At 37.1% G+C, this 17299-nt stretch overlaps 1 protein-coding gene across 1 annotated transcript; it reads right to left on the minus strand.

Moving 5' to 3' along the window:
• Positions 1 to 3798: 3798 nt before the first annotated feature.
• LOC115266400 (uncharacterized) lies at positions 3799 to 16775 on the minus strand. Its single transcript, XM_029872636.2, has 3 exons — positions 15489 to 16775; positions 8035 to 8740; positions 3799 to 7803 (listed from the first exon to the last, which is right to left on the minus strand). The coding sequence occupies exons 1-3, from the start codon at positions 16352 to 16354 to the stop codon at positions 7336 to 7338; spliced, it is 2040 nt and encodes a 679-aa protein (XP_029728496.2). The 5' UTR covers positions 16355 to 16775; the 3' UTR covers positions 3799 to 7335.
• Between the last annotated feature and the right edge of the window lie 524 nt (positions 16776 to 17299).

Below are 17299 nucleotides of genomic sequence, written 5' to 3' on the forward strand. Positions count from 1 at the left end.
ATAAAAACTACCCTTTTGTTTGTTGTTCACATTTTGAGATTTGAGCTTTTGAAGTTCAGGTGCAATGTTGAATTGAGATTCAAAGACGTTTGTCCTTAACAAGGATTGAGAAGTGAAGAGTAAGGAGTGCGGAGTGTGAATCAGGGAAGAGGAGTTAAGGAGGATACAAGAGTGAGAAGTGAGCAGTGGTGTGGAATAAGTGAAAAGAAAATATTGAGGAATGATAAATAAAAAACCCAGATGAATCCACCTAGTGGTGATAGGGCCTTTCTCGTCGAATATGTACTCAAGTTCTTTACGTCGACATTAGTCGATCCTGAGAACACTAATACGCCTAATACGATCAAGGATGGGATCATTCACTTGCAAAGAGTTACACTCACTTGCAGTTTTCTCAGCTCAGAAGTGTGCAATCAAAAAACGATGTATGGACGACTTTTGCCTTGTGATTTTGTCTAAAAGTTTGACGAATGGAGTAGGGGTCGCACACGCATACTGAATTCGAGAGTGAGCTGCGAAGGCAACTCTTCATAAGGTGAATGTAATTTACACTCACCTCGTGGAGAGCCGCTTTCATAGCTCTGTCACGACTATGGGATTCATGAGCGACCCCTACTCTATTCGACAAAGTTTGAGACAAAACCACAAGGCAAAAGTCATTCATACATCGTTTCTTGATTGCACACTTCTGAGCTGAGAAAATAGCAAGTGAGTGTAATTCTTTGCAGGTGAGTGTTCCCATCCCTGAATACGATTCATGTAAAATTTGACCTCCTTATGAACCCAAATTGTGCACAGTAAGGGACCATTCATAAACCACGTAGACTTTTTGTGGGGAGGGGGGGTCTGGCCAAAGTCTACGCTCCATACAAATTTCAAAAATTTTGTACGCACGAAAGTCTACGGGGGGGGGGGGGGGGAGGGGGGGTCTGAGATGGCCAAAATTTGGTCTACGTGGTTTATGAACATCCCCTAATTGTAGACGCAAAAGGAGATTGGAAAAAATATATTTAGTGTTGTTGCGATCAAATTATAATTTTCTATAACACGTTGATCAATCCTACTTTATGTTAACACCGCAGGAATTTGAAATGGTGTGATTTGATGAGATTGCTTTGGTCACGATTATGTTCTCTTGCATATATGAAGACTTTGACCAGTTGCAAATTCATAATCTGAAATATGATGTCGAATTCGGAATTACAATAACACGTGGAGCTAGACCTTTGATGTCAAAGAACGAATTCAAGAACGGAATAGGGGCCACAAATTTGCCTAGGAGAAAATTCAAACTTATTAAGCATTTTTCAAAGATAATTTACAAAAAAAACAAATGAAAAACAATACTTTCGAACTTATTTGCTTTAGAAAACTAAGTTTTTTTTAACTAAACTAATAGATTCAAAGACCTGTTTTGGTAGAAAATATAATAATCTTTCGAATGAGGGTTAAAAAGCTGTGATAAGATTGACCATTTTCAAGTTATAGCCAGTTTGAGCATGAACATGAGCAAAGATGACCGCACAATTCGTAGTTGCTACTCCGTGATTGATCAGAGCAATCATAATTACACAAGGAATTAATGAATAGGTTTTCAAGTTATAGCCAGTTGAGGGATGCAAGTCAAAAACATGTAAAGTTCGTTTGCTACGTAACGGTTGAGATTTGACCATATGCGTAAATTTTTTTTTCACCATTTATGATCCTCTATCACTCCTTAAAAAGTTTGCATTCACGAGCCTAACTCCCTGAATAGTCTAAACCTATTTGCTTGCTAACGTTCATAAGGTTATCAAAAAAGCCTCGCTTTGCTGTGTCGCATGCACTTCGGAGGGACACCCGGAACTAGTTCCGGCACTACCGGCCTAATGTGGTCTTAGCCTACTTCCTTGCAAGCAGAGATGGCATACACCTCAGTGTATATCGAGAGAAAGAGCTACGACGCACTGGCACCGTACTTCCAGTGAGAGTGAGAGCCCGCGCTGGCATTTTGTGTACACACAATCCAGCCGCTCTGTCTAGAGAGTCTGGCGCAGCTTGCTTCAGATATGCGCCCTGGCGAAATGAGAAAAACACAAGTGATACACTCACAGAAGAAGTAAATAAATAAAGAGCTTGATTGAGTTCACATAAACTGCGTGCCTACCTGCGTGCACTTGATCGTGGGCGCAGATTTGAGTGCGCATTAGTGCGCGCACAGTTTCGACGGAGGCAATAAAACTCGATGCAATGTTTCAAATGGTTGTGCTTTTGGGGAAGTTGGTCGGTCCATCCAGAGTGCCTTTTCGAAAAAAAAAGACACTTCAATATTCCTATAGATAATGTGTGATATTAAGGAATGATTTTGGGTGCGTGATTAATGTACATTATTTAGCGGTGATGTCAGCAAGGGGGCAAGGAATGAAGGTGTCAAATATTTTTCCGACGTCGTAACTGTGGGCTCGAGCGAGTATATTGGGGTTAGAGCAACATGAGCTTTGTTGTCACAACTTTTTTTAAAGGAAAATATTTAATATCGAGATGGTGATACAATATTTTTACACCAGCAGATAAATAAGAAGCCGATGTCTAGTGGAACCTTACTGAAAAACCTAAATACAGTGCTAAGCGTGTGTTCAGCTGAGCCCATTTTTTCACAATTGTAGTGTTTTGGTCATTTTTAGTTAGAGAGAATATTCCAGGTAATTTTCATTCCATTCTGGAACTTAACGTTAGGGTAAGTGTGCCCATCGTTGTGGTATTAAGGTAAATTCATTTTAAAAACAATGATCGTATCATCTAATGAAGGGTTGCAAAACGTTAGTTGGTAGTTTTCTATCCAAATTTGCTTGGAAAAATATAAAAACTATCGTTTCTCGCTGTTTTCGAACATAAATCGCTTACCAAAAACATTAGGCACACTGTTCCTATTATGGAGGTAAAATTTAATTTTGGTTCCTATTGTTGCGGTATCCCATTGAAATCATATGGGATACCGCAACATTAGGAACACTACCGCAACAATAGGAACATAGCTGCAAAAAATTTAAGGAAAATATTTTTTTTAAATAGGTTTTTGGGCAAATCTTAAGCACAGAAATGGTGCAATCTCATAATTTAAGCATAATACATCTATTAGAAATGCCTTTTGGTAACATTTCAGTCGAAAATGTGCTCAATTGCCACTACCGCAACATTAGGTACTACCACAACGAAGGGAACAATTACCCTATAATAATATTTTTTTTCCTTTAACCTTCGAGCGATCGCGCTGTTGTATTTTGTACAACACGTTGAGAAAATCTCGCTTTTTGTACTCAGCATAAGCGTGGTGCTGGCGGTAGTGGCCAAGAAAATCCTATTCCAAGTTAATCATAAATTTCATCTTTTCCTAAGTGCTGCCTTATGAATTTTATTACTATTTGAAAAAAAAAAAATGTCATCATGGGCAGTTTATGGGAAAATATTTGTTCTGTGACTTCAAAAATCAGTCATTTTACAGTTTTATAAATATTAACACTCGAAAGGGTCTACAATGGGCAACGACGAAAGCATGTTTTTAATTGCATGTTCTAATGAAATAAACAATTTGAAGAAGAGGGGACATGAAACTTGTTATCTTACTCCACTTGGAGACAATCCATTTACACAGCGTTGCTAAAAAGCCGTGAGCAGGATAAATGGGTCTCTACATGCACGGTGAATGGTGACCCAACTTGAAATCAGTAACAAATTTTGAAAACGACGTATAATCAATGCTACACCATTGATTATACGTCGTTTTCAAAATTTGTTACTGAAATCAGGTGACCTTCCCACAATCTATAAAATGCATGCCATTAATAATTTTGCCCTCCTAAATTCATCTTATTTGAAAACAAGCGATTATGGCACTGATTGAATCCGTTCTTTTTGTTTTAATATGTTTTCACTTCTAAAACAAAAAACAGAAATAAGAAGCAAAGCAAACAGTGCTGTTTCGTTTTGAGTAGGGTGAAAACGTAAGCAATCTGTCTAATAATCGATATACAACCCTATATCACCAAAATTCGAAAATGATCAAACAAGAAGAAAAAATAGGAAAAAACTAAAATAAGAAGCCGAGAGCTGCCTTTGCGAGTTTAAGAAATGTATGGACAAAACAAGCGGATTGGTTGACGCACCAAAATACGAATTTTCAACTCTAGAAGGCCCAATAAGTTCTCATACAAAATTAAATTGAATTTATTTCACATCTGTAATTAGGATTTTTAAACTTAATTTATTTTTGGAAAGGGCATCTAACACTGACCAAATACAGCATATGATTTGGATTTAACTGTCCAGAGAAAGATAATGCTGATCGCTTATGTGCTATAAGTCCATTTCGGCTAGCACGCACTCCAGTTTATTGATATTTAGTCTCAATTTAACAAGTGATGTTTTAAAGTTGAAACAAATTAGGTTCCTGCCCTCACCATTGCTAGTAGCAACTATGACCAGAAGAGAAAAAATATTAGATTCTGTATTGATGAAGAATGAAGCCATTTTATTTAGGGGAAATTACCTATTCTCGGCCGTTTTGTTCTCTTCGTCTTTGGGGGTTTTTTGAAACCTATTGAACTCAGAGTTGGTCTCAAATCCTTCCCAACTTAGCTGAATTATATGGCCAAGTTTCAGGCAATTTGGCTGACAAAAACCCCCCATGACGAAGAGAACAAACCTGCCGATAACACCCATTGTCACCCTAGTACAAAATAAAATGTAAATTTAACAAAAATGTCAATTTTAATGTGTTCAATGTGAAGTATTGCTGCATCTTATCTTGTTGATTTACACTATTCTCACTTCTAAAACATGCTTGTATCCCTATTGTGGTAAATTTTGTCCAAAATTGACGTTGTATGATGTTTATCTTTTATATAACGATAATTTTCTAGAAAATCAGCCCAAGTTGATCTTACTTGCCAATTTTTTACCATATCATCACTAAAATTGTATTGTTTTAGCCTTATTACATATATCTATTTTGTACAATACTTGGGATAAGACTTAAAATTTAACCTTATGGACTTCATTTAGCTACCATAGAATGAAAAACTTTTCTAGAGTAGGACGAGACTGCTGTAAAAGAATGGAGATTATGATCATTGAGAGCGTCCCTAGAAAATATGCTATGCGCTGGGATTTTAAATGGGCAATGCTTTAGTTTACAGTAACTCGATAATCTGATGATCATTTTTAGTATGGAATCATGATCTGAGTTTGCGAAACGGAAAAGAATAAAAATTAAGCGGAAAAATGTTACGACTTCCGTACAAGGGAGGCAGTTTGAAAACAACTATATTTTTAAGTATTTTTAAGCATGGCTCCTCATACATCTCATCCTCAGTAATCATTGTAATATTGTCAAAGAATGTTTACTGTAACTCAATTAGTATTTTTGTAACTATTAGTATTTGTGTAAAATCACAACTGTATAAATGTTAAGGGGTTATATATGTTGAGGTCGAGCACAAAATAATTTTTTTTTTTCATTCTTTCATCTTAAAGTAAGTAAAGTCATAGAGATCCAAGCAGTACAAGCAAAGATATAGCGTTTTGCGCCTCGCTCCCTTACGGGCGCGTAGTGCATACTTGAAACTTTAACCCTCCTTTGGCATTAGGGTCATTTTTGACCCAAATCGTATACTACATCAGCGAGCTGCTGCCAACGTGATGCAAAAGGAAGGTTAAACACGATTATCTCGAAATGATGTTTTTCCAAAAACGTCGATGCAATGACTACGATTGCGGAAACAGTTTTCAACCGATTTCAATCAAATTTTTTTGAGTGTTCGCTATCAGTGTTATGATTTTTTCCATACATTTTTTGCATGAAAAAAATGTATTTGTAGTTGAGCCGTTAGACTGCAATTATAGTCACGGCAAACCTTTTTAAAGAAAACACGTTTGACAGAACATGTTATAACTTTGGTAATTAGTACTATTTTTTCATGTTCTGAAGCTGATTTTACACATTTAATATTGTACTATTTATGACGTAAAACGAGAATTAAAAAAAATGGTTAGACTCCCGACAACTTTGCAAAAATGTGAGTTCTTCCATCGGAAGGGAAGTAAAGCGTGGGTCCCGAGATGAACTAGCCTAGGGCTAAAAATCTCGTTAATACAGATAAAAGTAAAAAAAAAAATTTACAAAAGCTCAAACTTTTCCTTATTTTCACGCACCTCAACATATATAACCCCTGAAGGACATTTTGCATTCGTTGATGGAGGCCATCCCACACACTCGCCAACAATATAATTTTCATAAATATAATACACAACCTGTATTCAGATGATCAAAATCAACTCCATGTCCGAAAGAGGGGTTTTGGGGTTCAATCCCCTCCCAATGTCAACATTACGCAAATCCTTACCTTGCCGTCCTTAATATACACTGTTCTGTTCGAAACACATTATATTCAGTTTTTTTATTCACGCCAAATAATTTTTAAATGAGATTTTCGAAAATAAATAAATTCCGAGTTTTGGAACAATTAGTCGCTTCCCCGAATTCCGCGTTGCGATTGAAATAGTATGAGATTTAGCACGGGAAACCTGACTTTTTCGAATTTTTTCATAAGGGACTTAATTTTTTGTTAAACTTTGATTCCGATAATGTTGGATGAGCTGAAATACTTTGTCAAAGACCACAAAGTGTTCCTAACTTTTGTGCCAAAAATTAAAGATCCTAACATTTTCATTTAAAAAATCTCAATTTTTTAGTGTATAACTTTTTTTACAATCGTCGGATCACTTCACTGTGTTTCGTTTTTCAGCATATCCAAGGATATATGTACTTTAACGTTTTGTTACATGGTTTTAGATTTTCTTTTAATAATGAGAAAAATGCAAAAAAAAAGTGTTTTCCCCATACTAAATCCCATTAAAATTTCGCAATGTGGAATACGGGGGCGCAACCAATTGAATCCAATTTTTTTTAGAAGTGCGATGATCATCTGTCCCATCGACCATACTGACCATTCGATCTAATAGCCTTCGGCCAAATGACCTGACATCTTAGCGAATGCGAACAAAGATAAGATTTTAGACTTGTTGAACCTATAATTGGGTTTCATATTAAAAAAGAACATTTTCTCAAGCGTTTTCGGATTTTGATTAGTTCAAAAGTTTGACTGTTTGTAAGACATGTACTAAGGTAGTGATTTGCCAACAGTTTTATTTAATTCATCATTCATTTCAAATGTTCAAGGGTTCTCATTTTTACACATATGATTTATAGTAAGAACAATAATAATCAACATTTATGAAACTAAATTTAATTTTTCTGACAACATAATATTTGCACAGCATAAATATTCATTCAAAAAATTATGTCTCTTCTTTCTTTACTTCGAATGGAAGATAACTTGACTCTAGTAAATCCTTATTTGACTTAATAAATAAAATCTGTTCTAAAGGTACAGTACCGAGCTTCATTCGAGATTTCGTCAGGATTTGAGAAAGTCCATTAAAACTGCGCTCAACCGAAACTTGAGTGCATGGTGTTTGCAAAGCAGTCAAAGCGAGTTCAGAAAGTTCCTTGTCTTCTCTTTTTCGCTTTTCCCAGAATATGAGAACGTCTGCGTTAAGAGGAAGGCTCAGATCCAGAGAAATTCTCTTGAGTCTTTTTTCCATATCACTAGAATCAGAAGGTCGAGTCTGCCGATGTGTCATCAACAACTTTTCAACACGGCTGAGATTCGTTACGTTTGTGGATGCTGATGTCGAAGGCTTCTCTGTAGGTTCTTCTGTCCCTTGCGATGTTCGGATATGCTTCCAGGTTTTCATCAGATGTTCCTGAAAATTTAACAAAATGTTCATTTTAGTACATACTATTGTATAAAATCTTTGAAATTCATATTCCGTTCCCAAAATATTTTTTTTTTGATAATTTTAAAAATAACAAAAACAGCAGGTTCAAATTGAAAAATCAGCTATTTTCTTGTTTCATTGAAAAGATTTTCTATTTAAAAATATACAAATAGGTATGATGGGAACGGTCAATGAATATAAAAATAAGAAACTTACGACAGCTGTTGCTTTTTGTTCCGTTGAAAGTATTGGTGGCTCGAAATCGCTCAATCGTGGATCAACGTAAATTGCAGATAAGAAGGCAGGATTTTGAAACCACATATGTTGCCTTTTCTGCAATGCTTCGTAAAGCTGGGCAGAAAGCGGATCTTCCATTTCTTCAAGCTCTAAACAACACTCCTTCCGATAAAGGTACATTGTACCGCAAATAAGTGTTTCTTCTTGAATTCGTTTTGTAAGAAGGTATAGGGGCTTTGTTACGTACACGAACCGATCAACCATTGTCCAAAATTTGTCACTGAAGTCCTTTAGCAAATCTGTAGAAAGCATTGACAATATGAATTGCTTTTCGTCCAAAATGCGCTGTACCATGAGATGAGCGGATCCCCAACGCGTTTCTCCGTCTAGGAATGGTTTTTTCCTAGTTTTGTTCATATTAAATGAATTGACGTACGGCTGTGACGTAAGTATTTTAACTAACTTTCTCACTTTCGCCAGGAAGTTAGCCAGAGATCGCTTTTTAAGGATGTCGTTGACCGATAGTTGAATATCATGAGCCGCACATCTGATACCGGTCAAATGCGGTTGTGTGATTACAGGCAGTTCATCTTCTGCTTCAACTACCACTGACTGATCGTCAGAAAAATCAATCAATTCTGGTTCTGGATTTTCCGCATCGTTGACAAGGTCTTGATCAGCAACTCTGAAATATTGTTATTAAAATATACATAACAGTAGAAAAACTTCGCTGACTGTATTTGGTTTTGTTAGATTGTCGACAATATTAAGGTTGTGTCGTCGTCACAGTCCACACGACAAAAAAAACATAGACGTGATGAAAATGTAAAATCGAAACAATTCCAATGTTACCGTGGGGTGCCCTAATTTCGTGCGGGTCCAAATTTCGCTCACTGATAATATTTAGAGGTCATAATCATAAAATTAATTGTCAAAATGTTCAATTTTCACTTGAGCTATACTATGTAAAGTGAAATTTTGACAATTCAACAATAAGTTCTATGATTATGATATCTAAATACTATCAGTGAGCGAAATTTGGACCCGCGCGAAATTAGGGCACCCCACGGTGGAACAAAACAAGGACCTAAGGTAGCCAGACGAACACAATAAGAATCAAATACATAACATACAAAGACCAAGACAAGCGGATAGATGAGTAAATCTTAACTTAAGGACCTTTAAAACTTTTTTCCATTAAAACTGACTGTTCATTATTTGTAGTTTAATAGTCGTATGCCGGTTCAGAAATTTAAAAATGTGTACTTGAGAAAATAATTAAAATCTCGATAACGTGTTGTTGCACACTACACTCTTTATTTTATAATTTTTATTTTTGCGATTAATCCACCTAGAAGCGGAATGTATTCTGCAAAGTTGTAGAAAAATGTACTATTGTAAAATGTGTAATGTTGTAATGCTGTAATAACTTTTTCTAGGCATTTTTAGGAACTTTCGGGAGTTCTACAAAGTTGTTCTTTGCGATGAAATGCATTTCTTTTTGCTTTTTCATTGATGAGCCCTTGGTAGTAATTTTTAATGCCTGGATCTTAAGACATCTGCAAAACTTATTGCCTCTAGAATTGTTCATGCATTCACAGCTTCTTCCTAAAGTTTTACTGTGAATCCTTCAGAGATTTCTTCATTTTTTTAAATTTTAATTCCTTCAGGAATTTCTACAAAAATAAAATAAAAATGAAAATTCACTTGGAATTCCTTAAGGAATTCTTACTGGGGCTCATTCAAGTTTTTTGGTGAAGTCCACCACTCACCAGGACGTCTTTATGGGATTTCTCAGGCGACTACTGATGAATACACTCCAGGAATTTGGGAAAGGATCCTCATAAGCAATTACTGAAGACATCTCGGCTGGAAATGCTTGAGAATCCAGGAAGCATCACTGGAAGGATTTGCAAAGGAATCCTTGGAGATTCATATGGAGTAATCCCAGCAAGAGTCTCTAAATGATTCAAGCATTCTTGAGGTAATTCTACAAAGATTTCTTCAACAGTTCAGTTCTTGTTGGAGTATTTCCGAATCTATTTGAAGCTCTTCCAGAAGGTTCGTCAAGGATTTTTTCCAAGAATTTCTCTAGAAATTGTTCTCGAAATTCCTCCAGACTGCAAGAATTCATTCAAAAAAAATTCTTAAGGGATTTCTCTATGGATTCCTCCAAGCGTTCCTCCTGTAATTCCTCCGTGGATTCCTCTCAGAATTTCTTCAGGAATTCCCCTAGCAATGCTTTTAGAAATGCCCGCTGGGAGCGCTTCTGGATTTTCTTCATGAATTGTAGCTGGAATTCCTCTAGAAGATTCATCCAAGAATTACTCTGGGATTACTCTTGAAATTCTTGCTTCAAGTATTCTTGAATTGATTCCTGCAGCAATTCCTGCTGTAATTTATCCACGGACTTTTTTCTCAGAAATTCATTCAAAGATTTTAGCAAGGATTCCTTCCGAATTTCTCTATGAATTCGTCCAGAAATCCCTCTTAGGGATCGCAGCAGGCTGCGTGCAAGGGCGGTTGATTTTTTGGTTTGCTGTCACGTTTTTTCACTCCCGTTTGATTTTATATTCAGCCGAATAAATGGCGTTTTTCCATTTGATTCGTAAAAAGGCTAAGCGCTACGCCATCCGCGGAGTATTTTTCGTTTTTCAAATTTTGCAACGCGAGTAGATCCGAACAGCGGAAATCTTTCAAAATCGTCCTAAACATCGCGAGTGTGACGATTTTCGATGCACGCGGAACGACCCCAGCCAGGATGCACATCGACGAGAAACCACGAGAAACCATTAGGGAAATGCAGTACGGGATGTGTTAGGCAAAGGAACTGTGCGATTGTGTATCTGGGTGGTGAAAAGCTTGAAATTTCGGGTGTTACAAAGTATCCAAATTTGCTGAGAAGTGGGTTCTTGAACAGTCAGTGAGTGTAGTACATAGTACAATCAAACCAAAGCCAGTTTTTTTTAATTTTTTTTTATTTTTGTGTATTTTAACTTATGCTAATTCTACACTTACCAAAGCCAGTATTTCCAACCCAGCTTCAGAAGAAAAATCGATATTTGAAAAATTTCAAAACGAAAACAAATCCTGGTAGTGGTAGTGTATCGTTTCCTATGTCGTTGAAGTCGATGTAATGTAAAAAACGTGATCTGAACCCCAACGAAAATAACAGAAGAAAAAGTCCGGAAACAATTACTTAGCTGATTGGACCGCGCGAATCAAGAATGACTGCATCACCTTCTGGATTGTAAACAGTATAAACGGTGAGATCTATCCGATTTGATTGCTTTATTTAGTTTCAACTTTATGATCGTAAAACTAATTTATATTTTTAAAATGGGCCGTTTTTGAGGGGTCATGGGACCATAACGTTTTAGTTTATTACCAGAGAGCGAGTAAAGGCACTTAAGCCTAGGCATTAGGGCCAGGAAGGACCAATGATCAAGGACCAAGGGGTGACATTAACCTTCTTAGCATCGTTTACCCCCACCGATTTCACTGTATTTGCTTTTTCATGAACTGAGCGGTTGGTACACACTTAGAAAAAATGACGGATTACGGTAAAATTTTACCGTAATCTCAACAGCTGAACGTACGGTAAAAAGTTCGGTGATTTTTCAAATCACCGAACGTACTGTGAGTCTCAGGAAAATGCATCTGTCAAAATTACCGGAACGTTCGGTGCCTTTTACAAATTTACCGTACGTTCGGTATGGTTGTTTACGAATATCACTGAACGTACGGTAAATTTTGCAAATGATCCGTAAATATTACCGACCGTACGGTAGTTTTTCACAAATTTACGGCGATTTTATTGGAGCACAAAAAACCTCTATTTTCATAAAAATGTCGATCATGGGATTGAATACACGGTCTTCTGATCAGGAAACACACTTGCTACCACTGAACAAGAGAGTCTTGCTTGGAGATGATGCGCAAAATGTAATAGAACTGATGCTCAAAGCTGCCGGCGTGGCTGTCAAACGCATTTTACAGTAAGTACGGTAAAATACTCTCATCACCCATAACAGTATTAATATAAGTAGTGTAAGCATGTAACTTTTTACTGTTACACATTAGAGAGTTTATGTCTTCGAAAATGTTGTTCATTTTGATTAAATAAACAACTCTTTCTTAGACGTCCAAATTCCACGGCCTACTGTTTTCGAATTATTGTATATAACCTAGATGTTATTGATAAAAACTGATATTAAAACACATTTTGTTGCAATACTATGAACTTTTTTTATTGTTTTTACTTTTACGATACGTAGTAGGTCAAGCAAATATCAGTTTACTATTTCAGCATGGGTCAAGATAACTTTTAATTTTTGGCATGTCTTTTTCAAAATGTTTTATGCTTAACCAATTTTGTCAACCTTTTTAAATTTTAGAGCGCGAAATATCTTGTCGAAAGCTCGTGGATCTGTTCCTGGATGGAAAGGACGTTGGTCGAAGATTGTGAACCTGTAGCTCCACGAAACTGACATGTTCATGACCTACTATGTATCGTAAAAGTAAAAACAATAAAAATAGTTCATACTACCCAAGTAACCAGTAAGCATTTAAAATAGCATTCCTTCAGCATTATAGTAGCCTTTACAACAAGGCGTTTAATGCTAATTAGCCGTATATGCGCCTATAGTGCTACCTCACAGCAGGTTCTGGCAAAATAACGGGCTGTCTTAGTGCTATCCCTTCAGGAACGTCGTGATGAAATGTCAAAGAAGCATAACGCCTCGTCGAGCAAAAAAAACAAAAATAGATTGACGTCTGCTTCTCGTTCTCTCAGCCTGCTTCCCCGAATCATCGTCCTTCCATATTCCAGCCGGTGCTAGATGGTACTTTTTTGCTGATTTTTGTAGTGATGTAGGTTTGAACTTACGATTCGGAGATTGATCATATGTGCTGCTGATTCTGCTGCTCCCGATCCACGATGCTACAGCTGATCCGGTGGCGTGCGTTGATTTTATCGCCAAAATAAAGAATGATTGGATTACAGCTTCTGTTTCAACATCCAAAACTTGTTTTCAAATAGATATTTAATTGTGGTAGAGCGTTAACATTCCTTCTTTTATCTTCGGAATATGATTCTTTCTTCCCTCTTTTAATCAATATTATGATCTACCAAAGCATCCACCTATTCGGCACACATTTTCCGACGAAATGATAATTGGTGATTTTTTGATGGACAAGTTCCCAATCCAATCCATTTGCAGTAATGTTTTCAGCTGGGTTTTTGCATGAGTAGGGGAAAATGAAGAAACAAATCAGATGCACAAATTTGTAAACAGAAGCATAGGCTCTGTAAGAGAGAGACAATATGTGTTGCCAAATGCATAACACATCTCCCAACCTCTTTGCTCTTAGCATTTAAAGAGCAGTTGAAAAGCATTCTGATTGCTCCGAAGTGAAATCACCTCAAGCAGTTGAAATGCTAATTAACAGCCAAAAGCTTTTGAGCAGCACAGCTTATGCTAACTCAAGGCAGTTATGCATTCGAACTGCTTATGTAGGGCAGCAAGCAGTTCAAATGCATAATACGGGCTACTGTACGGCTTACTCAAATGCTTAGTGGTTACCTGGGTATTGCATCAAAATGTGTTTTATTGTCATTTTTTCTCAATATAATCTAATTTATATGCAATAATTCGAAAACAGTAGGCCGTGGAATTTTGAAGTCTAAGAAAGAGTTGCTTATTTAGTCAAAATGAACAACTTTTTCAAAGACATAAACTCTCTAATGTGTAACAGTAAAAAGTTACATACTGACACTACTTATATTTATACTGTTACAAAAACACCAAAAAATACCAAGTAGTGCATGGACAATTTCGGGAGAAATGTTTGTAGAAATCCATGAAGGAATTAAATCAAGAATTTTTTAAGAAATCTTTGGAGGAATAGCAAAAACTTTTGCAGGAGTACCAGCATCTCTTTAGGAATTCCTGAAAAAAAATATTTTTGTGAATCCTTCACAGATTTCTCCAGGAAATATTTCTAGGATTTAGATGCAAGCTACGATTTAGCTGGTTAGAGAGCAAAGCAGGAGTATTTTATTATGAGTACCTGTAAATTCCCTAAAATCCCTATAAAAAGTAATAACAAGAAAACAACTTTGACGATCATTCAGTAAATAAGGTACCTTATCGTTTTATGTAAATAAGGTACAACAATTTATGAATGTCAAATACAAGATTTTATTAATATCAAAAGTGAATTTCTATTTCATTTCTTAGTAGATCAATCACAAAGGTGAAAATTATAAAATAAAGGGTTTAGTGTATAGAACCACCTCTTCTAAGGCACCATACCGCTAAAGTAAACATTTGAGGCTGCAAAAAAAAGGATTTAATTTTTAAACCCACAGAATGCAGTATGAAGCAGCTTCCTCCGGAGCTTATGTCCGATGACCTCATTCGATAGTTCCTAAACGATCGTTTACGCAGACTCAGGCTGACACGGGTTAACCATACCAAACCAAACTACTCTAACACAGACGAGCACACGTAGCACTTAGAATAAATTACGATCAAAATCATAGTCACGGATGCACCACAGACAAACAGATGTCTCACTCTACCCACTTCCCATCGTTTTCCTTTTTAACGGACTATACAAATATTCTATAGTTCGCAAATGTATCGCTCATGGCGCTCGCATCGTTTTTGCTCCTGTTTGACGTTTGCTCACTACTGCCATCTACTCAGAGGGTTTGCGAAACACAGCGAAATTAACATTGGGATATTATACGTGATTATAATGGGGCACGTTCGGTGTAGTACTAGATTTGTAGTAATGAGCTGAATTTTTGTATGGTGAGAAGGTCAATTCTCCGTTTCTGCAAAGAAATGGTGCAAAAAGCGTGGGTATTATGATTCCTTGCCTAATTTGATGCTGTTTGAGCAAATCTTTGGATAACTATGTTGTTTATGTTGCAAGAAATGAAGAAAACAACAACACTGTCGCCCAAAGTTGCGCTCAAACAGCATCAAATTAGGCAAGGAATCATAATACCCACGCTTTTTGAACCATTTCTTTGCAGGAACGGAGAACTGATCTTCTCACCATACTAAAATTTAGCTCATTACCACAAATCTAGTACTTCACCTATCTGTCCTATTTTGTGACGATGATTTCAATCTCACTTTGTTCCAAATGATACATCTGTTTGTCTGTGGATTCGCTATAACCCAATGCTAAAACACTGTGTCCCAAACATGGCCCTAGATGGCGGTAGTGTGTAAATGTCAAACAGGAGGAAAAACGATGCGAGCGCCGGTGCCTAAATTGCGTACTACGATTATTTGAATCGATCGTTGAAAATGTGAACGATGGAGGGTATGTAGAGTGCGACGACTGTTTGTCTGTGACTCTAATATGCATGTTTTGTTAATATATTCAAGATAGATATCAAGTACAAGTTTTACCTTAGTTGTTCTCGCTGGTCAAACATCTCTTTTACTTCTTCTTCAAATTCTTCTTCCGAATCGTCCTTTTCGGATATATTTCCGGAGCTCATATCGGCTGGACACTCTAAACACTTTTGTTGGGCTTCACGCAATAGTCGGCTCGCCTTAACAAAGTTGGAGCCATTGTCCGTCGTTATAGAATAAACTTGGTTTATTTGTATTTTGAATTTCTCCAACACTTTCAAAATTTCATTGTACACATTTTCGGCAGTGTTTCTTCCAAATCTCTCTACCATTGCCAACGTGCGCACCACCACTTTACCTCGGACAATTATTTGCAGATTAACACCAAGAATGCATCGACCTTTTCTTGACGCGATATCTGCTTTAATGCACACCATTCTGTTTTTAATTTCATCGATTATGCACTTCACAAGTTTTTGTTCTACCGCTTCAATGTGCTGCTGTATGTTATGCCGATTAACGTGGTTTATTTTCAGTGCGTCTTCTAATGGGTGCAATATTCTGTTGACACATATCTTTGAAAAAAAGTTTATTGGGAGTCCTTCGGCTACCCACTGCACCAAACATGAAATGAAAAGGTCCTTATCCATACGAATAGTTATCTTTCCAACTTTCTTGTACACTTCACCTGCCGCTGACACTGCTTCATGTTCACTGTCCAGCCCCAATCCGTACTCTTCAGCCTGTTCTTTATGTTTGATTATTAAGTGCCGCGATAGATTGTATTTTGTTTCACACTTGAGGTGCTTGGCACAAAAATTGCACTCCGAGACGTATGTTACTTTTCCTTCTTCGTTCTCAATTCGTTTTCTTGTAAATGCACTCTCAAGCTCACTTTTTTCTAAAACCTTTTTTGCCATTTCGACCGTTCTAAAGTTGTACCGTTATCAAAATTAATTACATCGCACAGCGACGAACGCGCCCACTTGAAAGTCGATTACAAACTGAACTCAAAAAATCAGCCGACTTCTGCATATCAACGAAAAAGAGCACAAAAATTGGGCGCAGGAAGAAGAGCACTAAAATTGTGCGCAGGAAGGTGAGCACAGAGAGGAATATTTTTGTCTCACACATTGGCTTCGTTGCCCTCTATCAGGTTACCCCCAACGCCGGAGCACTCACATCGTAGTCATTGCTGCTCACACAATCGTACTCTCGCGCAGAATTTTCGGCCTGCGTGTGAGTGCTTGCTTTCCAGTCACCGATGTGAGAGAGGGCTTCTCACACAGTTTGTGAAAGAAGTGTAAGCGTGCGTATGTTTGATGTGCGGGATGCCATCTCTGCTTGCAAGGTTGCGACCATTCATTTGCAAAGATTTACATTCATTTGCTATTATCTCAGTTCAGAAGCATGCTATCGAAAAACAATGTATGGATGAATTTAACCTTGTAGTGTTATCTGAAAGTTTGCCGAATAACATTGGGGTCGCGAACGTATACCAAAGCCGTGAGCGAGCTGTGAAGGCAACTTTCGACAGGGTGAATGAAATTTACATTCACCGCGTTGAGAATTGCCCTCACAGCTCGCTCACGACTTTGGTATAAGTTTGCGACCCCAATGTTATTCGGCAAACTTTCAGATAAAACTACAAGGTTAAATTCATCCATACATTGTTTTTCGATAGCATGCTTCTGAACTGAGATAATAGCAAATGAATGTAAATCTTCGCAAATGAATGGTCGCAACCTTGCTTCCTTGATAACCAGTCATCAGTTTATCGGTAAAGCCGTTATTTGTTGTATCGCATGCATGGGATTGGTTCTCTTTTATATAAGGCCATTTCCGGTGGGACACCCGGTAACGAT

This window comes from Aedes albopictus, chromosome 2 (assembly GCF_035046485.1).
Source record: "Aedes albopictus strain Foshan chromosome 2, AalbF5, whole genome shotgun sequence".
In the NCBI taxonomy this organism is placed as follows: domain Eukaryota; kingdom Metazoa; phylum Arthropoda; class Insecta; order Diptera; family Culicidae; genus Aedes; species Aedes albopictus.

Bases quoted from the DNA above. Each gene is read 5' to 3' on its own strand.
- LOC115266400 (XM_029872636.2), bottom strand. From the start codon at position 16,354: ATGGCAAAAAAGGTTTTAGAAAAAAGTGAGCTTGAGAGTGCATTTACA. The intron at 8,741-15,488 runs GTAAAACTTGTA...ACAATATTTCAG, and splicing joins GACCAGCGAGAACAACTAAG to AGTTGCTGATCAAGACCTTG. The intron at 7,804-8,034 runs GTAAGTTTCTTA...TTAAATTTTCAG, and splicing joins AACAAAAAGCAACAGCTGTC to GAACATCTGATGAAAACCTG.